The sequence below is a fragment of the Stenella coeruleoalba genome, assembly GCF_951394435.1.
Source record: "Stenella coeruleoalba genome assembly, chromosome: 8".
NCBI classification, from domain to species: domain Eukaryota; kingdom Metazoa; phylum Chordata; class Mammalia; order Artiodactyla; family Delphinidae; genus Stenella; species Stenella coeruleoalba.
This window is the reverse complement of record NC_137154.1, coordinates 5,979,608-6,003,649: the sequence shown is the minus strand read 5'-3', so window position 1 is coordinate 6,003,649 and position 24,042 is coordinate 5,979,608. Positions and strand designations below refer to the sequence as shown.

Here is a 24,042-nt window from a genome sequence, read left to right as displayed (position 1 = left end):
ATAATGAGTAAAATGGACACTGTCTCTGTCCTCTTGGAGCTTACAGGCTGGTAGCGCTGATGGATATTAATAAAATAATCCCTCGGGTATATAATCACAAAGTACTGTAGAATGAATGAAAAGTTCAGGATGCTATGTGAGAATTTAACAGTCATAACCTGGTTAGGGAGTTTGCGGTGTGGTGGGCAGGTGGGAGCACGAGGGAGGCGTCCCGCAGATAATTTGAGCTGAGATCTGAAATATGAGAAGCATTAACCAGGCAGGGAACGGGGAATAATATTAGCAGTTGCTAACATTAATTGGGGACTATATTTTTATACTTTATTTATGTATTTATTTATTTATTTGGCGGTGCCTCACGGCTTGCTTGCGGGATTTTTGTTCCTTGACCAGGGATGGGACCCAGGCCCCAGCAGGGAAAGCACCGAGTCCTAACCACTGGACTGCTGGGGAATTCCCTGTTTCTATACTTTACACAGAACATTTCATTTCCTTCTTGTAACAACTCTAAGAGGTAAGTTTTAACCCCAGTCTACAGAAGAGGAAACGGAGGCATTGAGACATTAAGTGACATGCCCCAGGTCATTGAACCTGGAAGGGGCAGAACTAGGATTTTACCTCAGACAGTCTGACATTTGAACCATGTTCTTGGCTACAGGGACACAGAGTGTGTGACACTGCAGGAGGCATGGTGTGAGAAACAGAGAGAGGGACAGTGAGAGGGAAGACAGAGGAATTGTGTGGTGAATGCTGGCTAGGAAGATAGGCAAGGGCTAGGTCATGCAGGGCTTACTAGGCCATTTAAAGAATTTAGGTTTCTACCTTTAGAGTCCTGGCAACTATTGAATGATTTGAAAGAAGGAAGCGAAGTGATCAACTTTGTAGTTTTAAAAGATTACTCCAGCTGCTGTGTGGGGAACAGGTTAGAGGGGTATGTAATTTGATGTGAGAAACCAGTTAGAAGGCTACCACCGTGGTTCAGGTGAGAGAGAAGATGGTAGCTTGAACTTGGATGCTGGCAGTGGAGATGGAGAAACACATAGGTAGAAAGGATTGACAAGCTGTGGTGATGGGTTAGATATAGGGGTGGTCGTGAGGAAAAAGGGTTTTTCATGGATGGACTGTGCCACTGGAGGAAGGGAGGTACCATTTGCCGAGATGAGGTTTGGGTGGAGAGAGTGTTGGTCTTGGAGACATTGAGTCATCCATTATATCTGGGTGTGGAGCTCAAAGAGGAGGTCTAGGGAATTCCCTCGCGGTCCAGTGGTTAAGGCTCTGAGCTTCCACTGCAGCAGGCACGGGTTTGATCCCTGGTTGGGGAACTAAGATCCCGCATGTTGCTGGCGTGGCCAAAAAAAAAAAAAAAAGAGGAGGTCTGGACTAAGATATGCATTTGGAAGATATCAGTGTAGAGACAGACGGCAAGCGAAGGGGATAGATAGGCTTTGATGCAATTGATTTAATCCAATGCAATATAGCTTCTAGTCCTCTAAAGTTGCTTTCAACCAGGTCGTCAATAATCCTATTGCTAAATACCAGTGTCAACTTCCAATTACTATCTTACCATTTCTCTCGGCAGCAATGGACTCTAATTGTGCCTGCTTCTTGGAATGTTCTTCCTTTGGTTTAGGGTTGCCACACTCTCCTGGTTTTCCTTCAGCCCCTGTGGTCCCTCCTTTGTTTCTTTTGTGAATTCCTTTTCTGCTTGTCAAGTAATTTTGTTGTTATTGTTGGTGATGGTGTTTTGTTCTAGGCCCTTTTCTCCTTCTATGCATTGTTCCTGGGTCATTTTATCTACCACTCTGCAGCTTGAGTGCTCTTTTTAACACAACAATCTGACAGATCACTTCTTTGCTGAAAACCCTTCAGTAGCTCCCCAACACCTTTGGGATAAAGCCTAAAGTTCTCGCTGTTGCTTCCTTCACACAAAGCCTTCCCTGGGCTCCAAGTCTGGGGCAGGGGCCTTCTGGTATCACTCTGTACTGCACCGTTACTGCCCACTGGTCGTGTTTTCTCTTAGAGGATGAGCTCCATGAGGGAAGAGAGAATATCCCTATCACAGCTGTATCCTCTGCAGAGCAGACATGTAGATACCTGTGCAACAAATCAGTGAAAAACGGAAAAGACCTTGGGGGAGAAGGTGATTCCTTGTTGTAAACAGAAGCAACTGGATGTTTTCATACCAAACAATGTGTTTTCCATTTCTTTTACCCCTAATCTATCCCCCATCACTTAAGCAGCGGCAAGAGCTTTCTAGATGTACTGCCCTCCGCATAGAAATGATACAGAAGATCAAAGTCTTGGTTTTTGAACTCTTAACTAGACCTTTTAAAATCTATTGCAGAGAAGATGTTCTTGAAAGCTTCAGTCTTTTTAATTGTAAGAGCCAGGTTCTTGAGAGGGATTTTTTTTTTTAATCCAAGAGACATCTCAAGAGCCAGAACCTGATGAACCTAAAGTTCAGTTTATGCCATCAACTGTCGAATTGGAAAGAACATGTGAGTTTCCCCTTCACAGAGAAAATATAATCCTTTTTGAGCTTGGAGCAAAACTGAAAAAGATTGGGAAAGGAGAACAAGAGAGTTGTTCTTGTTGTACAAGAACAACTAGGTGCAACAGTGGGGTTTTGTTTTCTGTTCCCCCCCACCAAACAATAGTAGACAGAGGGGGTTCATGCTCCACTTCATTCCTGGAACTCTGAGGAGACACAGCCTTTCAAAGTACCCTGTGTCCACAAGGGCAACTGCCACAGAATAGAAGTAGCATCGTCACCTGTGTAGGCAAAGTAGGTCTGAGATGTATTCCATCTCCTCACCACTCCCAGGCTTCTCACCCCCTAAGCCCAAGTCTCCTTGGCTTGTCGACCTTTGGAGGAAATCGGAAAAATTCCTTGGTGCCCAGCCCCTGAGAGGAGAGTGAGAGTGAGCTGAGAACTGGGTGCCTGCAGGGACTGCTGCAGGGTAGGGGGTGAGCACCCCACAGTAGAGGCTGAGGGGGTATGTGGCCCAAGCCAGGGACCCGATAGAGGCTCAGATATACCAGGAAGAGCTGAAGTGGGAGCCACCACTGAGCTCCCCACGAAGCAATCACTGCTCTTTGTCTATACCAAGACCACAGCTTCCACTCACCAGAGAACATCATCTCTGCAGCAGGTGCAGTGCCCAATGGCCAAGACCAAGTGAAGGCTAGAGTTTATCAGTTAGGCAAGAGAGCACTTGACTGTAAAGCCTGTTCCCTGGCATCAGAATAATACCTAAACCACAAAGTAGAACATTGTGAGAAGGGGATTGGGAGGAGAATCCTAAGAGACTGACTTTAAAACTTGAGATGATTGAATTGTCTGGAATCAGCGTGGTTTACTATTTTTCTGCCATTAGTAGAAATGGGGGCTGAAGAGCTAGGTCGAGAAAGAAAGAAAATTACATATTTCCTCCCCTAAGTCTATGACCTGAGGTTGTAAACAAGCGTGCTGTACAAGTAAAGGCCAGAAAGGTGGGCTTGCGATGGGAGCTCCAGGGCTTACAAGGACTGACCTGATTTCCCAAGATGACTGTGGACCAGGAGGTCTGTGTAACACCAATTCAGACATGATTTGCAAAGAATGATCATGTATTTGAAAGCAAAAGTCTGAGGATGAGCCAAGATAAAGTCTCAAGTCAAATGGGGAGTTCTGACGGTGGTCTGCGGAGGAGGGGTGTGGAGGACGGAAGAGCCCTACCTGGAGCTCCCTTCTATAGTGTGGAAAAGCCTGGGGTTCTAGGAGCCTCACGGGATGTGTTCTGAGCTGAGCAATGTTGTGAGTGCATGCTGTTGTTGACTAAATTGGAGAAACTGGAACTGATTTGAGAACATAGAAGTATTACAACCATTTATGTTTGTCCAGTGTGGATTTAAAACAGTACTTATTGACGGACCATCCCTCCCAAACTATTTGTAACTTGCAAACCTAAGCACCATTAAAAACTGGACCTAAAAACACATTTGAGGTATTCCCTGGTGGTGCAGTGGTTTAGAGTCCGCCTGCTGATGCAGGGGACACGGGTTCGTGCCCCGGTCTGGGAGGATCCCACATGCCGCGGAGTGGCTGGACCTGTGAGCCATGGCCGCTGAGGCTGCACGTCTGGAGCCTGTGCTCCACAACGGGAGAGGCCACAACAGTGAGAGGCCCGCGTACCACAAAAAAACCCAACAAAAAACAAAAAAAAACCCCACACATTTGAATGATTCCAACTCACCTAGGAACAGGCTGGGCTCAACCATGATTCTCAATACTTTTGCTTTTACCTGGCAATAATGAACTACTTTTTTCTTCTAAGAAGCTTATGCTACAAAGCCCTGGGAGTACACAAACTCCCATGAAAAAGTGTCTGATGATACCCATATATCTGAAATAAAATTTGGCAGTATCTGCTTAGTGCTAATAACTGAAGGGATGTCTTTGGGGTTCCTTGATCAAATTGCACTGGAAAATGTGAGTTGTGCTGGGAAACTTACAGTGCCAGAACCCAAAAAGAGTAGATTCTGTGTCCATCTTTGAAGCTATAGAAATCTCAGGTCAGTTTTCTGTATCGTAGCCTGATTTACTTGTGCTGTGGCACATAGCTAGGAGTTAGTCATTTCAACTATTATTGGCATTTGAAACTTCCCGGTGGTAAAGACACAAGGTTCTAGAGTCTTGTGACCTTGTTGAAATTCTGGGCCATCACTTTCTTTTTTTTTGTTTTTTCTTTTTGGCGGTACGTGGGCCTCTCACTGTTGTGGCCTCTCCACAACAGTGGAAATAGAGGATCATTCTAAGGGAAGTTGTGGTGAGAAATTAAATAATGCATGTCAGGTGCGTGACACCTGGTGCCAGATAAGGGCTCAAATGTTAGCTATTGCTATTATCATTATTTTACTTGTTTTGTATGTAGGCAAATCTCCCCTCAAGTAAAACATCAAGTATGAAGATCTAGACTTGCAAAAAAGGTTAAATGCGGGGATGGGGTGGTTATTTGCATTACAAAAGCAATTTTTAGTTAATGAAAGAACTGATAACAGCGTTCCTTTCAGACAGTCTCCCAGTATGTTTAAAATGATTTGATTCACACAAAACTGGGTTTACACGTTTCAGGAACATAGCTAGTGTATAAAGCAAAGGACATCTGTAATACAATCATTCAGGCCAGTTCTGAACCACTGTGACAAGTTAACAATAAGAATTCTGGGTATTCCCCTCTACCCTTTGTAAAAGGATTAGATGAATTCTCTGTGGTTTCAAAGGGCAGAGCTGGGACCAATGGGTGGAAGATACAGCAGGGGAGATTTCAGTTCAATATGATGGAAAACTCTACCAAACCACTGCTGTCCAAAACTGGAATGGATTGCCTCTGAGGTGGCATCTTTCCCAACAATTCAAGTAAATTCATCAATTCAAGTAAATTCAACAATTCAAGTAAAAGCTAGGTATCAACTTGTCAGGACAGTTGGAATGACTCTTGCATGAAATCAGGGAGGTATTTCCCAATCCTAAATACACAAAATATGCAAACTAGATCAATTCTCTGCCTTGGTTACCAGCAATAGGTTGAAGAAGGAGGTAGAGAGAGGCTATTCAGGAGGAAGGGTGGAGATAAAGGAAATGAATTGGAAAAAATATTGCTCCTCTGGTTGGGAAGTACTAGATTAAATGAATTCTAAGATTTCTTCTAATTTAAAGATTCTAAAACTCTCCAATTGTTTCACAGATGTTATTTTAACCATATTCCTGGGAGAATTTTCCTATTTTAGTTGTGGAAAACTAGAACATAACACCTAAAGTGACTAGTAAAATGGGAAAAGAATGAAGACATCCTGACCCTTTTAGACTTTTGATCCCACAGCCTTTTCTCAGCTGGTGAGAATGAAAGTTGGGGAAACAGAAGATAGAAGCGGCCTAAAGCTAGAATGGGTGAAAATCAGGTCAACTTTGGAGACCAGTGAAAGATAAGCTCAACCAAGTTTCCATACTACTAGCTTTAAAGACTTCGTACACCAGCATTCTTGGAAAAATACTGCAGAGTACTGTAATCATACAACAAGTGAACCAAGACTGAACATGTGGATCCAGTGTCCTCTTTAATGGAGCACCTAGAAGAAGATTCTTTGTCCCAGTTAGCCTACTTGTCTTTCAAGTAAAGTTGATCATCTGGCCTTTGAATCAATTGGTTTACTTGGCCATATGTGACCAGATCACACTGCTGTTTCCATTCCTGAGTCTTCTATGCTACAAAGAATACTTCCCTTCCGGTGGACACCAGCTGGCAGGACAAAGCCAGCTCTGCCTAGAGAGAAAGTAAAAAGCCAATTACGGAGAGCAGAACCACTTTGTGATATACATTTTATGGGTTATCTAGAAAGAGGAGAAACCAGACACTAACAGGAAAGGAATGCTATCCTGGGCTGGCCCCAGAACCTGCTACTAGTAGATGAGAAATCAGAGATTCTGTGCAAAGGCTGATTATCAGCCAGGAAAAACAGGAAGCTACCCAGTATCATAGTCAGTCATTCTAAGAAGGAGAGGAAGAAAACATAGGGAACGGGGGTGAAGAAGAAATACTCTAGTTATACAAACAGTGATATCGTCTTGGGGGGAGAATCTTTCCTTTGCTGTAGTGCAAGAATTGGTACAAAAGTCAGCACCACTATAGCCTCTAGTGCCCCCCATAATCTAATATTCTTCTGCGAGAATATCCCTTTCTGACCCCTGATAGGGAAGCAGAGGGAGGTGAGTCATGAAGCTGCCCCAGATTCTGTGCTCCAGGTGGAGAAGGCCTCAAGAAGGTGAAGGGATGAGCTAATCTGAGCTTCCTGGCCCCATTTCCAGGGATGTGATTAGTGGAGAGGCACCTGGGACCTGCTCCATTTCAGGAAACCCGGTTATGGGAACTGGTGGGGCACAGCCTTGGCTCAGGACCCGAGAGAGGCAGTTAACCCTTTCCTATTGCCTATATGAGAAGCAGGCTCTCAACAGATTCCCAGGGGGAAAGAAACTACTCAAGTGGACTTAATTTTGCAACAGCCTGATAAGGGGGACCTCAGGGATATTTTCCACGTAAGTGCCTAGGGTCATCTCTTCGGGGACTTTGAATGCTGTAGGGGAGCCTGAGAACAAGGTAGCTCCTAAGCAGTATCCAGGAATGATATACACAGAGAGGGCACATTCAAAAGGGAAAGACAGCGCAACAGTTCCTAAAATGTCACTGTTCACCTGGTAGCATTCCCTAGGATGTTCTGGCTCCGCTCAAACCCTTGGGTTTGGGTCAGAATCAATCGGGGCTCTTTTGCCCAGACAGGGCATTTCTTCTCAGAATAAACAGCATGTCCCAAAGTGGACATGCAACAGTAATCCAAATCCTGAGGTAGGTGGAGGAATGCAGAGTCAATATGCCACTAGGTCTAAGGACAGGGGAGAACTGGCCCTCTGAAGACACTGGTAATATGACCCTGAACTCCAGGGCTGAAGATGTCCAAAGCAGCATCCAAAGGCTCCTCGGTTGACCTCGTTGACTAAGGTGACCTTAACCTCACACAGGTCATTTCGTTTCTTTGGGCCTCAAATTTTTTCATCTATTGGGGATCCCTGATAACCTCTACTACAATCCCTTCTGGCTCTAACACTCCACTGCTCTGAGGATGGGGTCTAAGTAAAAACAGTTTTAATAATGTGGAGTCAGTCCAATAGTATGTTAATTACTAGACCTCAAACAGGATGGGGGCACACACCAATGGGCGAAAGAAGGGTGGGAACTGTGGCTCATTCAAGCGTTAGTTTGTAGGGAGATGAGGGTACCTGAGTTCACTGTCTTAGCTTTTGCACGGAGGGGTTGGCTTCTCATGGTAATGTTAATGTCCCTGTACTACAGAACTCTGAGACAAGCAGTTAGGCAGTCATATCCACGTGGGAGAAGGAATGAGTGGTTAAGAGATTTTTATTTGAGATTCTGGCTCTGCCATTTACAAACTCAGTGTCATACAACCTCTTCTTGGAAGCTCATTCTGATCATTAATGAAACAATGATAATAACACTTCCCTTAACAAGACTGGGAGGATTACTTAAGATAAAGGAAAGGTGAAGACCACTTAGCAAAGAGTAAGTGCCCACCACATGGCAAGCCTGCATCAAACTGTGCTGACTACAATGGCTTATGTGGTGGCAATCCTGATGGCAGGCCCTCGGATCACAGGCTCCCTTCCTCACTTCTGCCTACATCTGGCTGTGTCCCTGGCCACCTCTGTTAGGCCTCCCCTGCATCTAGGATGGTATTGGGTATTCCATTGCATGTTCATCCCTGATGCTCACTCCAAGGCCAAGAGCTGGAAGCAGGACGACCAACTCACTTGAAGTACTTCTACATTGGCAGCTGTTCCTCCACCCTTCCTTCCCAGTGTCATTCTCAAGGTGGGGCATTTTCTGCTGAGCCAACACTCTCCATGGGAAATATTTTAAAGAGCTATCTTCAGCATCTTGGTTTCTCACCCATCAGATAGTGAAGATAACAATTATCTCACAAGATACTTGTGAGGGTAAAAAAAATTGATGTAAAGAGCCAGTGGTATCCTACAACAGGTAGTCATTCAATCTTAGCTCCCTTCCCCTTGGCAACTCCCCTTCCTAAAGGGGACACCCGAGAGAGAAGAGAATGAAAGGGAGAGGAAGGCTCCAACGATTCCCCAAAAGTCAGTTCTCATATCAAGTCCGAGATGGTTTTATGATGAATTTTCCATAAATAAAAGCCACCTTTCTGCAATAGATCTACCTATTGAGCAACAGAGATGGGGAGGGTGGTCAAGAGTGCTGAGCAAAGATGGACAAGGCTCTGTGATTCAGGTCTCAATAGTCATGTCCTCTGGAGTAGCACCAAGGTTATGTACTGGACAGGCACTCTGCCAGCTCCCCTGCCTGTTCTGCCCAGTCCTGGCTTTCTGGAGCTGGGGTGGAAGAATTTTCCTTGAAGGAAAGCAGCCAAAACCCTGCACCACCCTTCTCCTTGGGCAACGCTCTGCCAGGCAGGCCAGGCAGGACTCTCTCTCACTAGTTTTCTTTTGGATGCCTGAGGAACCAACTGCCAAATCATCAGTTTGGGCTCAAGCCCCTCTTACCATGCTCGTCCATGAAAAGCCCTGAGTTCAGCAGCTGCATTCTGGAGGACTACCTTCCCGATCAGTTGGGAATGCTCTTGGAAATCCCCGGAGCTTCTGTCAGCTGGAGCCTAAGAAATCCAGGTCCTGTCGTTGGCATATTTAGTGCACAACCTTGGGGGGCTTGTGCCCTTCCAGATCCTGCCTAGGGGCTGGCTGGGCACCCTGGGATTAAGCTGGGGATCTGCTTGGGACAGGTTGCCAGATAAAATGCAAGACGCCCAGTCTTGAATTTCAGAAGAACGAATTTTTTTTTAGTATACATATGTCCCAAATATTGCATGTGATACACATATAACTAAAAAACTGTTTTCTTTTAATTATTATTATTTAAAATCTGAAATTCAAATTTAACTCTTTTTTAACTTGCCAAGGGTGGGAAACCAGATGTTGGCCTGGGGCACTTGGGGCAGTCCCCCCTGGAGGTGAGACTGTTTGGAGGTCAAGCACCGGTTTGGGGATCTCGCTTCCGGCACCGGCAGCCCTTCTCCCGGCGGAGGCAAAGAGCTGAGGGCTGCACCTCGCGCTGGGACCGTGGAAAAGTTCTTTCGGGAGGAAGGGAGGAGTGGTGGCCTGTCCTCATTCTTGCTCGCCTGCAGCCTCGGTTGCCACCCGCGGGCTCTCCCCAACCCCGCAGCCTGCCCAGCGGCCGGCCCACGGACCTCCGCTACCGCGGGAACCCTCCGCACCACTCCTAGCAGGTCCTCGCTGCTCGCCGCAGGGGAGAAGGGCGGGGCGGAGCGGCGCTGAGTGCGCAGGCGCGGCGAACCGGTGGGCGGGGCTCGCTCGCGCGCGCGGGCGGGAAGGGACGGCGTCGCGCGGCCAGGCGTGGGCGTGGGCGTGGGCGCGGGCGGAGGTCGAATCCCTGGCGGGCGCCCAGCGATTGGGCGTCGCTACTGCTCGCCGCGCGGAATGGAGGGGACGGCCGTGGCTGTCTGCGAGGTGATGCCGGGAAGGGAGTGAAAGCGGAGGAGGACACTCTGAGGAGACGGGCCTTGTGAGGAGGCCGCGAAGTTTGGGCAGAGGGGTCTGGCTTTGCCTGAGGGGGAGAAGGAAGGTTCGGGAATGATAGGATTCGGTGAAAGTCAGCGTGTCCCTCGCGGGGTTGTGAGGAGCAGAGGAGAAGTGGGGCGTGGGAGCATCTGGGCAGTAAAGCCCGCGGGGTGCTCAGTGAGGAGAATTTGGTCAGTGGGTGGCATGGCCGTCCTCTGAGCGCTGGTGTCGCCCCCACCTGACAGCGGAGAAAACCGAGGCTCAGGCAGCTCAAGTGTTTGCCAAACCTCAGCGGACGCCCAGGTTCAAGCCCGGATGCCAGCCCAGGAGGACCCGCCCGTGCCGGGGAGGGCGAGCAGAAAGCAGGAGTGGGCGACCTGGGGGGAAGTCGGGGCCATCCGGTGCAAAGTGGGAGCGAGGGAAAGCCGTATCCGGCCCGCGGGTCAACCGAGGTGTGGAGGGGATTCCTGGGTCAGGTCCCAGAGCAGCTGCCTGATGAGAGGCTGAGGTTCGGAGGCCTCACTCACCCAGCTCGGACCACAGCACGCGCCAGAGATGCTCTGGGGGGTGGGACTGAACACCTGGCCCCGACTTGCCACCTTTGTTTATTCATGACAGCGTTTTTACAGCCTTACATGATTGAATTCTTAACTACTGGCCTCGTATTAGACAGATTAACTACTAGTACGTAACTACTAGACAGGTGAAATAGGACCAGAGGCCACAAGGAGTTGACCTGAAGGCACCTCGAGTTCTCCCAGGCTTCCTGCCTTCTTTGTTATCAGAGAGAGTTGGAGGTTTAGATTTTACAGATGACAGAACCTAGCATAGAACCCAGAGCTTCTGACTCACAGGCTGATGTTCTTTTCCCAACTGCTCTCTCATTATGGATAAAGAAACTGCGGGAAAATCTGAACAGAGGGAGCACAGTAAGTCAGAGGATGTGTGAAGGAAAGTGTTAGACTGTAGAAATGCCTGGAAACCTTTCTTACAAACTGGTACAGATTGGGATCTTAGTTCCCAAGTTCTCGTGCTGGGATCTCCCTGCCTTTAAAAAGAAAGGGGGGGGGGGCGTGTAATAATTTTCGCTATGGTACCTCAGTGTGGAAGTGAGAGTCTACTTTCATAAATAGTAATGGAAATTAAATACAATATATTTTATTTTAAAATGGTCTCATCAAGATTGAATGTTCTACCAAGATATCGTGGAGACCTGTTAAACTTAAAATATTGTGTGCAGATGAATTTGTTAGAAATAATAGCTAATATTTATTAAGCATTTACTATATACCAGGCACTGTGTTAAGCATTTTGCACATATTGTTTTGTTTACGTTCAGCAGCTGCTGTATGTGGTAGATTTGTCCTCATTTTTATAAATGAGGAAGCTGAGGTACAGAGAAGTTAAGTAATTTGTGCAAGGTCACATGCTAGTGTTTGGCTCATCAGGGATTCAAACCCAGGCATCTGCTTCTGGAGCCAATGCTCTCAACTAGTATTCTGACCCTCAGAAGTGTTGATTTAATGAAAGGTAAAGGTGATTCACAAGCAGATGCCATTCTTATTCATAATCTTCATGTTGGCTTTTATTTAGGGAGAAGAAAAAAATAAAACAGGAAAAACAAACTCCCACTTAATTTTTTCAAATTATTATTTCCAGATGAACTTATCCTTTGAATAAAACAATTTTTTGTCTCCATTTCCTGTCTTGGCCATTGTGTTGAATTTCGCTGTCTCCTTTTTTATGTCACTCACCTAGCTGTTTCTTCTGTTTAGACACAATGCTCCGTTCTTAACAATTGTAAATCTGACATTTTGCAAGCAAGAATATTAGTTTTTGGAAATGAGAATTATTAATTTAACTGTGTCATACAAGTTTATTATTACCATGATTTTTTAAAGAAGGTTGTGTTTTCTTTGAATTGTGCCCTTTTCAGATACTGAAATATTTAATTATTCACTGGAGGTGTGAAACAGCAAGAATATCAAAGGGAGCATTGCTAGAAGGAGAGCTAGTGATTTCCATAGAAGCATTAAATTCTAAGCACCAGGCAAATACTCTTCATTGTGTAACAACTAGTAAGTGGAGGAAGAAAAAATATTGATTTCTGTCTTTGTTTTGTCATGCTTTATGTTATAGTTTATTTAAAAATTTCAATTAGTCATAATCTTTTATTATGTTATTACTCCAGAGTTGTTCCATAATTAAACTTAAGTGATTATGAAATAAGTATCTGGTGATAGATTTACAAATCTGTCATACAGGAAAGGTGAGTAGGATGACTTATCAAAGGATTATTTATTTTACTGGTTTAAGTTTAGATTGCTCAGAAACAATCTAACTCTTGCTCTTGGTTTTAACCTCCTTTTTCATAGCTAAATTATATTACATTGAATTTTGTATCCTCTTTCGTTCATGTCCAGCCTTTGGTAGTTGGAAAAGAGCCAAAAAAAAAAATTAAATGATGAATGGTGCGTATTTTGATAATCCTAACTTGCAGTTAATTTGAAAATATATATCTCTTCCATTTGGCTCTTACTCTTTCATCATTTTTGCCTGTACTCTTGGAAAGCTGATGCATTGAGTGGCCCTGACACAATTAATTTTCTTGAACTTGTGAAGTGATAACTTTTTTTGTCTGACTGTTTTTTGGCTGTGTGTGTGTGTGTGTAGGTTTATTGAAGAATACTTTGGAATGAAGTTGTCCCATCAGCCTTAGAGGAGTCACCCTGAGTCCCAGTTGAGACTGGATAGTACTTTAGGCTCTACAAGACATTTTCTCACCTGAACTGGAATGACCTGTCTTCTCTTTGTTTACCTAGCAGTGAACATCCTCAAGAGGGGTATGATAGTTTGGTTTGCTGTTACTCCACATGAACTCCACTCTGATTGGACAGAGTTCCCACCATTCGTGAGAGAGGTGGTTAGTTACCTGGCTAGGGTGTTATTGGTCTGCATATGGTTCTCTTAGCTTGTGCATTGATTCTGATCCAGTAAACTGTGCTCAAGGTGGCGGGGTTGATTTCACTCAAAGAAAGGGACTTGAGCCACAATAGCTTTTGGCAAGAAACTGAATTCCATAGACATTTTGAGCCTAATGGACCTCTTCAGCCCGTCTAGTGTAAGGGACCTTTCTCTTCTGCTTATTGTCTCTTTATTATTTTTATTATTTTTTTGACAGGAGGAAAGGCGATACGTGCTTGTCATGAAACATTATAACATTACAGAAACATACATTATGGAAAATGAGACTCTTCAGTAATCTCACCCCTTGAGATAATTATTAACATTCAGTATATATTCTTCTAGATTTTTCTATGCATATGTTCAGAGTCTTTCACCAGGTAGATAAAAAGCCAGATTGCCAGCATTCTAGGATTGAGGGATTGGGGTGGGGGGAGTGGGGGGTGGTTGTATCTTAGCTTTCAATGTTTATGTTCACTCAATCCGTTTGTTTTTAGTACAACTTTAGTTCCCAGCCCAGAGACCCATGCTTCTATCTTTTCAAAGAATAACCTCTCCCCACCCCCTCACCAAGGTTAGGGAGGGCCAGTCCTTAGAAGGCTGAGTGGAGAAGGGAATCTAAAGATCTGACTACTTCTTAAATTCATTTTTTCAGCTGACTCTCCTTATTTTGGCTCCCACTACTACTTCCAGAGGTTCCTAATACTGCCATTTTTGAGTCTTTGGGGATTTTGTTGTATAATTGGTGTTGTTTCTTCACCTTTCCCTTTTTTGGCTTATAATTCAATTTTTCAGGTCTTGAGTCCGAAATCCTTTCCCACTAGTCCTTCTGCTTTTCTGTTTCTATAATTTTATTATAATCATCTTTCTCTCTTATTCTCTATCTTTGTGGGTTTATTCCTTTAAAAAATACTCCTTTTCCATTTTATTGAGATTTCAGGAGGCAGTAAAAGTAGATGTGTATGTTCAATCTGTCATCTTTACCTGAAAGTGTGGATTGGTGTCATTGGGCTAGGGCTGGGAACTAAACCTGGGGCTGCTGTAACAAAGTATCACAAACTGGGTGGCTTAAAACAAAGTAAATTTATTCTATCACAGTTATGAAGGCCAGAAACCCACAATCAAGATCTCAGCAGGGTTGGTTCCTTCTGGAGGCTCTGAGGGAGAAATCTATTCCTTATCTCTCTCCTAGCTTCTGGTAGTTGCCAGCAAGCCCTTGGTGTTTCTTGACTTGTGGATGTATTGCTCCAATCTCTGTCTCTGTCTACATGTAATGTCCTCCCTTGTGTTTGTGTCTTCACATGGCCTTCTTATAAGGGCACCAATTGGATTTAGGGCCACTCTAACCCAGTATGACTTCATCTTGATGACATTTATGAAGACCCTATTTCCACGTAAGGTCATATTCACAAGTACTGGGCCTTAGTTCTTCAAAATCTCTTTTAGAGGCACAAAATGCAACTCACAACAAACCAGAAAATTTTGTTGCTGGAATGGTCCATCTGTGAGAAGCTGAGGGATGACTATATATTAGGTTGGCCAAAAGGTTTTTTCTGTAAGATGGCTCTAGTAGTGTTTAGTTGTCTTTAACTTCATTCAAAACAATTTTGTTAGATTGTATTGTGACAGCTGTCATATCAGCGTGCATTTAGAAAAAAACTTACCAAATTGGTGACTTTTTGTGTAGCCATTTTAATATTGAAGATGAAAGAAAAAAGCAACATTTTCAGCATATTATGCTTTATTATTTCAAGAAAGGTAAAAACACAACTGAAACGCAAAAAAAAAATTGTGCAGTGTATAGAGAAGGTGCTGTGACTGATTGAATGTGTCAAAAGTTGTTTGCAAAGTTTCGTGCTGGAGATTTCTCACTGGACGATGCTCCACGGTTGGGTAGACCTGTTGAAGTTGATAGGGATCAAATTGAGACATTAATTGAGAACAATCAACATTATACTACACGGGAGATAGCCGACATACTCAAAATATCCAAATCAAGTGTTGAAAGTCATTTGCAGGACTTCCCTGGTGGTGCAGTGGTTAAGAATCCGCCTGCCAATGCAGGGGACATGGATTTGATCCCTGGTCCGGGAAGATCCCACATACCACTGAGCAACTAAGCTTGTGTGCCACACACAACTACTGAATCTGCATTCTAGAGCCCACGAGCCGCAACTACTGAGCCCACGCACTCTAGGGCCCATGTGCCGCAACTACTGAAGCCTGCGTGCAAAGAGCCTATGCTCTGCAACAAGAGAAACCACTGCAATAAGCCCGCACCCAGCAACGCAGACCCAACGCAGCCAAAAATAAATAAAATTAAAACAGAAATCATTTGCACCAGCTTGGTTATGTTAATTGCATTGATGTTTGGGTTCCACATAAGTTAAGCGACAAAAACCTTCTTGACTGTATTTCCGCATGTGATTCTCTACTTAAACGTAACGAATGTTACGTTCCATTTTTAAAACAAATTGTGACAGGAGATGAAAAGTGGGTACTGTACAATAAGGTAGAATGGAAGAGATCGTGGGGCAAGCGAAATGAACCACCATCAACAACACCAAAGGCTGGTCTTCATACAAAGAAGGTGATGTTGTGTATATGGTGGGATTGGAAGGGAGTCCTCTATTACAAGCTCTTTCCAGAAAACCAAACGATTAATTCCAACAAGTACTGCTCCCAGTTAGACCAACTGAAAGCAGCACTCTGAAAAGCATCCGGAATTAGTCAACAGAAAATGCATAATCTTCCATCAGGATAACGCAAGACCGCATGTTTCTTTGATGACCAGGTGAAAACTGTACAGCTTGGCTGGGAAGTTCTGATTCATCCATTGTATTCACCAGACATTGCACGTTCAGATTTCCATTTATTTCGGTCTTTACGGAATTCTTTTAATGGAAATTTCAATTCCCTTGGAGACTGTGAAAGGCACCTGGCCCAGTTCTTTGCTCAAAAAGATAAAAAGTTTTGGGAAGATGGAATTATGAAGTTGCCTGAAAAGTGGCAGAAGGTAGTGGAACAAAACTGTGAATATGTTGTTCAATAAAGTTCTTGGTAAAAATGAAAAATGTCTTTTATTTTTACTTAAAAACTGAAGGAAATTTTTTGCCAACCCAGTAGTTTTTCCTATCAGTAATTGTTGAAGGCTTTAACAAGTATTATTACTGCAGTGTTTCCCAAAATGTGTGCTACAGGATGTTTATATAAATTATGAGAAAGGAGTTACGCAGTCATCTAAACTTGAGGAATGCTGGTTAAAATCAAATGAGTTTTGTTACTTTAGATCTTCTCAGAACCTTTAATATGCAAGCACGGACTGTGAATCTTTAAAAATGGGCTGTAGTATACAGCATTTCCCAAACATATTTGACCTCGTAGCTTTTTAAAAAATCATCTTCTGTAAAGAGAATTCGGGGGAATGCTGTGGCTTTAAAAATATGTGTTCTGTCATCTTTGCATTTGAAGGGTAGCACTTTATTTAATACAGAAAGATTAGGAGCATAGCTGAAAATTTGGGGTTGGATGTGGAGCAGGCAGAATGATTGCTCTCCCTGCACATGTTCACCCAAAGTGACCCATTTTCAACAATTGTTGGTATGATACTTGTTAAAACTAAGAAAGGTTGTTAGAGGGAACAGTGTGATATATGCAGTTGAGAAACATCATGGACACACTGTGAGACATACAGTTTGTGGTTTGTTTCTTGTTGATATTCTAGCTCCTTGCTAATCACTGGTGTCGGCCTGCTACCACCTTCCATCCGTGTCCCAATCACAATCACCCACTCCTTTAGGTCAGAATCAGTGTATCAGTGTGAGGAACACTAAGTTTAAAAAAAAAAAAAAAGATTGTTTTTGTTAAATATTCTATGCTACCTGGGCTCAGGCCTTTTGAAATATGTATCATTTATCCAGAATCATTCAAAATCTGGAGATCTAGAACAATGCTATCTGATAGAACTTTTTGTGATGATGGAAATGTTCTTTATGCTGTTCAGTACCGTAGCCATTAGCCACGCTTGGCTATTGAACACTTGAAATGTGGCTAGTGTGACTGAGGAACAGTTTCTCATTTGATTTAATTTAGTTAGATTTAAATAGCCTCATGTAGCTAGTAGCTACTATATTGGACAGCACACATTTAGAGAATGGTATTGCCTCTCACCCTAGATCAGTGGTTCTTAAGCTTTTTTCCCTGCCTGAAGAATACATATTTCTTGAGGGATAGACACATTTCCATTGGTTCTTGTGGCAGTGATTCTTAGATTCTTAACTGTGGGGTCGCATCACTCTGGGGGAAGTCATGTTCTATTTGGGAAAAAAAGCCTCCAGGGGATTCTGATCTTTTCCCCCCTCTTAGGTACCTGCTTCCTCCCTTACTGTCTTTCCCTGAAGAATTATTGCCCTAAGTGCCGGAATGTTCAGATTTAGAACTCTAGGTACAGATAATTCTTACCTGATAGTCTAGTAAAGAGTAAATTTACTAAAGAGTAAATTGGTTAAAAGAAAGGCCAAAAATTTTAATTGAATCTCATACTGGAATATGAGTTATTGGCATGATATACTCTGGTTACTAGCAAGAGTCTGTGGTCTTCCTATGATCCTTTTTTATCAGGAATAGTAATATTCAAAGAGGCAGCCCTGGTGTTTAATATAGGTAAAAAGAGTTGCTATTTGGTTCTCATCTCTAAGAAGTTATTCTGCCCCTGAACAGTTGTAGCCTCATAATACTTCTTTGGTGCCTCCATTTTTACTGAATTCATTAGTAGTGACCATCTTTTAATGTTCTGTATCTATAAACAGTGATTTCAGGCTCCCATATGATTCTTTAGATGAAATCCATTGAATTGCTTTATTTATGATACTTCTTTGTATTCTGTTTCTTACAGTTGCTTCTGCAGGAAGCATTTTTGGCGGTTTGGTCCTCAAGAAGATCCTAAAAGGTAAAGAATTACCCGACTTCCACAAGATTAAATCTCTTCCTGTCAATAAATTTGGTATTTTTGAAACAAATTTAACATATACTGAAAGATAGAGTTGTCAGATTTAGCAAATAAATATACTGGACACTCACTTAACTTTGAATTTCACATAAACAATGAATACTTTTTTAGTATATTTGCATGTTCCATGCAGCAGTTTATCCTGTAATTTATCTGAAAATCCTGCTGAAAGATGATCTATAAAATTGTACAGATACAGGAAAATTGTATAGACCTAAGACAAGATACGTAGGTCACTGTAGCTTCTCTGAAAAGTCTGTATACAACCTCAGGCAGAATTTTCCCAGATGTAAAATACAATTTTTAGTAAAGTATTTGTTCACATCTACCTAAAAGAAATAATATATGGAGAATGCTTTTACTATAAAAGATTTGGGCTGGTATTAATACTGTTTTCCACATGCCAAGGTTTACGGTTTAGGAGTTTTCAGTGACCTTAGTTTTAGAAGTTCTTCTTTCCTTTGATTTGAGAATAATCTAAAACCAAAGGACATACATACATTATTTTAAGGAGACCAAAATGATTTGAGAACCATTGTGCTTTCATTTTTATCTTTTATGGTTGTGTGACTTGTAAATATTATCTAATGGGTCTGTCTTTTCCTAATGAGTGGTTAATTTACAAATTTTACAAAACAATTTTTTTAAAAGAAACTTTCCCCAACTAAACCTGGAATATAACTAGATTGTGGTGTTTTTTTTTTAACTTTTTATTTTATATTGGAGTACAGTTAATTAACTGTGGTGGGTTTTTTTTGACTTATGTTTGTCACTGCTTTAAGAAAATATGCTATATATTAAATATAGAAACAATCAAAAAGCTACATTAGAAGGGTATAATGTTATAAAGTAAATGTTTGTGAAATGTATTACCGTTGGACTTTTTCAAATAGCAGGGTTTCTTAATGCTTTTTAAAATACAATCAATTTAAAATTTTAATTTATACCCAGATTTCCAGCAACTCAATTACTGCATAAACCAAAGTACCTTCCTTTATCTTGGTCTTATCAAAGAAAAGAACAAACTATTTTTTTGCAACTCACAATATGAAAGACTAAAGACATAAACATGTAGGAAACAGTTCTACCTTTTGAAACTTCTTATCTGAAGTAATTTTTAGTTTAAGCATGGGGATTTAAAAGTGCTTGCTTGTTAATTTAAGGGTCATCAGGTGTATTCCCTTTAGCCTTTGAAATTGTCTTGGCCCTCTGAATCTACCTTCCAGCTGTCTGTACACTGGATTCCTAATAAACCTCAGCTTTTTGCTCTGTGGTCCTAATTTGTTTAGATTCTGCTTGGTGTGCACACATTTAAAAGCAGTAATTGTGGAGGAAAAGTAATAAAACAAAAAATTGAGATTTTTGTTCTTAGCTCCATAACAGATGTACTGTGGGAGCTTGGGTAGAATGTTCTCCCTGTAGTAATAATCAAAATGATGATTTATTGAGCATTTACTGTGTGCTGAGCTTTGTGCTTGACACAGAGGGGTTACAGTGGTGAATATGATAGATTTGATTTCTCCCCTTAGTGCCATATTTAAGATATCTTAATCATCTGATTATACTGCCTCCCAAAGCCTATGCCTGGAAGAAAGAGAGAGTCAGCTTACTGTCCTGGAGAGTTTGCTGCAATTCTAAGACTTTTAGAAAATCTGAATTCAACTTTAAGAATCATGAGTTGACTGCCTCAAAATCATCTAGTCTATTTATCAATCTTTAGTTCTCTTCCTTTTTGGATTATGCCACTGAGATGATGCAAAGAGTGGAAAGGCATTCTTAATGCCATTGCTCCAGTTAAATGTGTGAAGGTGCTTTGAAAGAAATGAAAATTCATAAAAATAAAAGGGAATATGTTATTAACTCTAGGGAGGAGATAGGAATATTTCCTGCAACTTAAACCTAAACTGCACAATGAGTGGTTAGATCATACATAGTGCTGCTTCTTTGTCTAATATTTGTGAAAGTGCTTTGAAAAAAGTGAAAAGCCATGTAAGTACAAAGAAATGGTTTTATTATCATTGTTAATAATAGGGAGAAGGTATTGAGTATAGTTTATGGAATAACCACCTATTTATTATGCTAATACGAACTTTAGACAGTTTGTGTCATGTTGACTTAGTTTTAATTTGTTATTTTAAAAGCTCAAAGCAATTTTGTGCATATTTTATTTAGTCTGTTTTCATATCCTTGTGATGAAGTGGAGGTGGCTAACTTTTTGTACAAAGAGGAAGTAGTGTACATCAAATACACAATAAAAATTGAGTCATTTGCTCATAGTCAATCACATTTAGTAACCGACTTTAGCCTGTCTTCTCTCTAGCTGTTAGGGCTCATGATATTAACTTCCACTTAATAATGCTATTTATTCTTACTAATTAGTAACAAAAATGACTCAGTGAAGCTCACAAAGGAAGCTGTCCAAGACTAAGATTTGAATTCCTTAGCTCCCTGACTTATGTACCATTAATTATGCCTTTATTACTCTTGTTACTTATTTAGCATTCCTATAACATTATTAGCAAACTGCTTTGAATTGGTCTATTCACAAATCTTTACACTATGTAATTAACTTCATCAGGAAGTCTCTGGTGGCTGATTCATTAACCATCAGATTTCCCAGTGCTAAAGAATTATGTATCTGTACAAAATTCATATGCCTCTGAATTCAGTTTGTTAGCTATGTCATCCTCTTCATTGCTCAGTTGATTTCTCTCAGTGCCTAAAAAGAGGTCTGCCCTCTCTTTAGGGGAACTGTACTGTTGTAGAGCCATCCAGCTTCAGTTTTCTTTACTCTTCAATCTATTCTATCAGAGTTGTATCAAGGTACTTTTTCTCTGGATCTGGACCACTTCAGATCAGTTCCTATACAAACAGGCTCATATTTCTGGGTGTTTTATTTATGCTGGATTAATAAATGATGACCAAGATAATCTCCCTGTTTTTCTACCTCTCTAAAAGTTTATGTTCTTTTTAAGTTTTCTTTTGTCTGTGGTACCTAATTGTTTGAACTTTTGTCCAGTAAACCTTTATTGAACCTCTACCTTGCCACAAAAAAGTTATAGTGAGAGGTACCTCTGAAAATAAAACACAGTGTGATAAGTACCATAGTGCTTCTTTGGTAACACAGAGGATATTCTCTAAAGATCAGTCACCAATATGCCTTTCTTCCCTTTATTATTCTGCATCGTTATTCTACGTTTACTTCAGATATCTTCTGCTTTTAAGGCTTTAACTATTATTTCTATGTTGATGAGACTTTTTTTGGTCTCTATCTCTAATGTGTTTCTAGCTTTGATTGTCAATTGGACTATTCCATTTGAGGGTTCCTCTGGAATATCATGTGTAACATGTCTCAAATAGGGTTCATTTTCTTAAACTAACTTACTGTGTAATCCCCATTCCTTTCAGTGATACTAACATTTTCATAATTCTCCAGGCTTAAAAGTTTTGGCTTTTTTTGAGGGGAAGGGGAGACTTCTCCTTTTCTTTTCTCCATTATCTAATGTAATTGAATTTTTGGTTAATTTTGCTTTTATAGTGTAGAATTATTATTTATTAAATTATTTATTAATTTAAACACAGCTTTATATTCCTCCCTTAATGACTCCCAATTGCTTATTAGAATAAAACACCTCAGACCCGATTTGAGGTACTCTGTCAATTAGAATAATCTTCTGCACTTTGAAGGATGATGCTCATTAAGATAGATAAATTCTTACGTGTTTAAAAATTCTCATTCCTTTATATTAACATATGTACTACTATTCTGCATCATATAGTTATCCATTTATGTAGAAATCCATTTACATATTCATTTGTTATCCATTTATGTAGAACTAATTCTATCATAAATATCTATTTGGTGAAACGGGATAGTTTTAGCTTGTCCTTCTTGCCCAAATCTAGAAGCTACTTCCTAACATGTCCTTACTTTAGTGAAGAAAAGAAGGAAAAGAAAGGGTAGAAGAGAGTGATGAGTTGGAGGAATATGAAAAAAGCCATATATATATAGGTCTTTATTTATTTCACTGTTTTTTTGTCTCTCCTAGTCATATTATTTTTACTTGTTTTTTTTTTTTTTTTTTTTGCGGTAGGCGGGCCTCTCACTGTTGTGGCCTCTCCGGTTGCGGAGCACAGGCTCCGGACGCGCAGGCTCAGCGGCCATGGCTCACGGGCCCAGCCGCTCCGCGGCATGTGGGATCTTCCCGGTCCGGGGCACGAACCCGTGTCTCCTGCATCGGCAGGCGGACTCTCAACCACTGCGCCACCAGGGAAGCCCTTTACTTGTTTTTTAATCTTATTTTAAATATCTCCTCATTCCCATGTTATTGACATAATTTAACGCTTTACTAAAATACAGTTTGGCCAATCATTTAAAAAAATGTTCATGTATTTTTCCCAAGTAAGAAAATTTACAACTTTGTTTTCTTCAAAAGACTAGATAGGAATACCAACCCTTGAAAGTGGGGAAGACAGTTTTGCTGTTGATGTACGGTTACATAGTTATGATAGTTCAGCTTTTGCCTCCAAAATGGCATCAGGGAGATTTAAAAAGAAAAATATTTAGTTTTGTCCCTTTTGTTAATTTGTTGGGAATGGAAGTCAGGAGTTGTGCTTTTCATACATTAGAGAGATTGATGTGTCCAGGCTTGCTCAACGCTGAGTGAAAAACTCACAATGGTGAACTCTTGGATGTCTGACTTAATATATGTTTTTAAAATCTGAGATGCTCATAGTCAAAAATTTAAAATCTATTATAATTTTCTATCTTACAAGATCAACAACTCTAAATCTCACTACTTATCTAACACTTTTTCTCCTGGGAGCTCGTTTTGTAGACATGACCTCATTCTCGAGAGATAGGTCAGACATAAGTTATCACCATTTCTGTTTCAGAGATGAGGAAACTGAGACTTACCTCAGTCTCCGATATTAAGTTTAGAAGTAAGGGAAGAGCTTGGGGACTTAGGTCATTGGTTATCCTGTGAGTCCACGCTTAACCCTCACGCTTTTGATACATTCTAAATAGTCTCTTGCTGCTAAATTTGCATAACACATGGAAAGATTTTATAACGAGAAGATTGATTGAAGATCAAGAGAAGTTAAAATAAATGAATTTGTCTTCGTTTCTTTAATATTTAAATATGCCCTTTATTGGTTTGAGGAAGTTCTCTTTATCCCTGGCTTGCTGAGAGTTTTTATTAGGAATGGATGTTGGATTTTATCGAATGATTTTATGCATTTATTGAGAAGATCATATGATTTTTCTTTTTTAGGCTGTTAATATGGTGAATTACATTGATTTTCAAATGTTAAACCAACTTTGCATTTATGGGATAAATCCCAGTTGGCCATTGATGCATTATGTATCCTTTTTATGTATTGTTGGATTTGATTTGCTGACATTTTATTTATTTATTTAAAAAAAAATTTTTTTAAATAAATTTATTTATTTTGTTTATTTTTAGTTTTGGCTGTGTTGGGTCTTTGTTTCTGCGCACAGGCTTTCTCTAGTTGTGGCGAGTGGGGGCAACTCTTCATTGCGGTGCGTGGGCTTCTCATTGTGGTGGCTTCTCTTGTTGTGGAACACGGGCTCTAGGCACGTGGGCTTCAGCAGTTGTGGCTCACAAGCTCAGTAGTTGTAGCTCGCAGGCTCTAGAGTGCAGGCTCAGTAGTTGTGGCACACGGGCTTAGTTGCTCCACAGCATGTGAAATCTTCCCGGACCAGGGCTCGAACCTATGTCCCTTGCATTGGCAGGCAGATTCTTAACCACTGCGCCACCAGGGAAGCCTGATTTACTGACATTTAAAAAATAATTTTTCCATCTGTGTTCATAAGAGATATTTGTAGTTTTCTTTTCTTGTAATGACTTTATTTTGGTATCAGAGTAATGCTGACTTTATAAAATGAATTAGG

General features: G+C 41.3%; 1 protein-coding gene across 1 annotated transcript in view; it reads left to right on the top strand.

Annotated features, from left to right (window-relative positions):
* The first annotated feature begins 9,435 nt into the window (after positions 1-9,435).
* TOP6BL (TOP6B like initiator of meiotic double strand breaks) overlaps positions 9,436-24,042 on the top strand; it is a 92,887-nt gene continuing 78,280 nt past the window's right edge. The window contains exons 1-3 of the mRNA XM_079928656.1: positions 9,436-10,102; positions 12,090-12,231; positions 18,012-18,065. Coding sequence (XP_079784782.1) covers positions 10,073-10,102; positions 12,090-12,231; positions 18,012-18,065 — 226 coding nt within the window. The 5' untranslated portion in view covers positions 9,436-10,072. The remainder of the gene's footprint in view (positions 10,103-12,089; positions 12,232-18,011; positions 18,066-24,042) is intronic.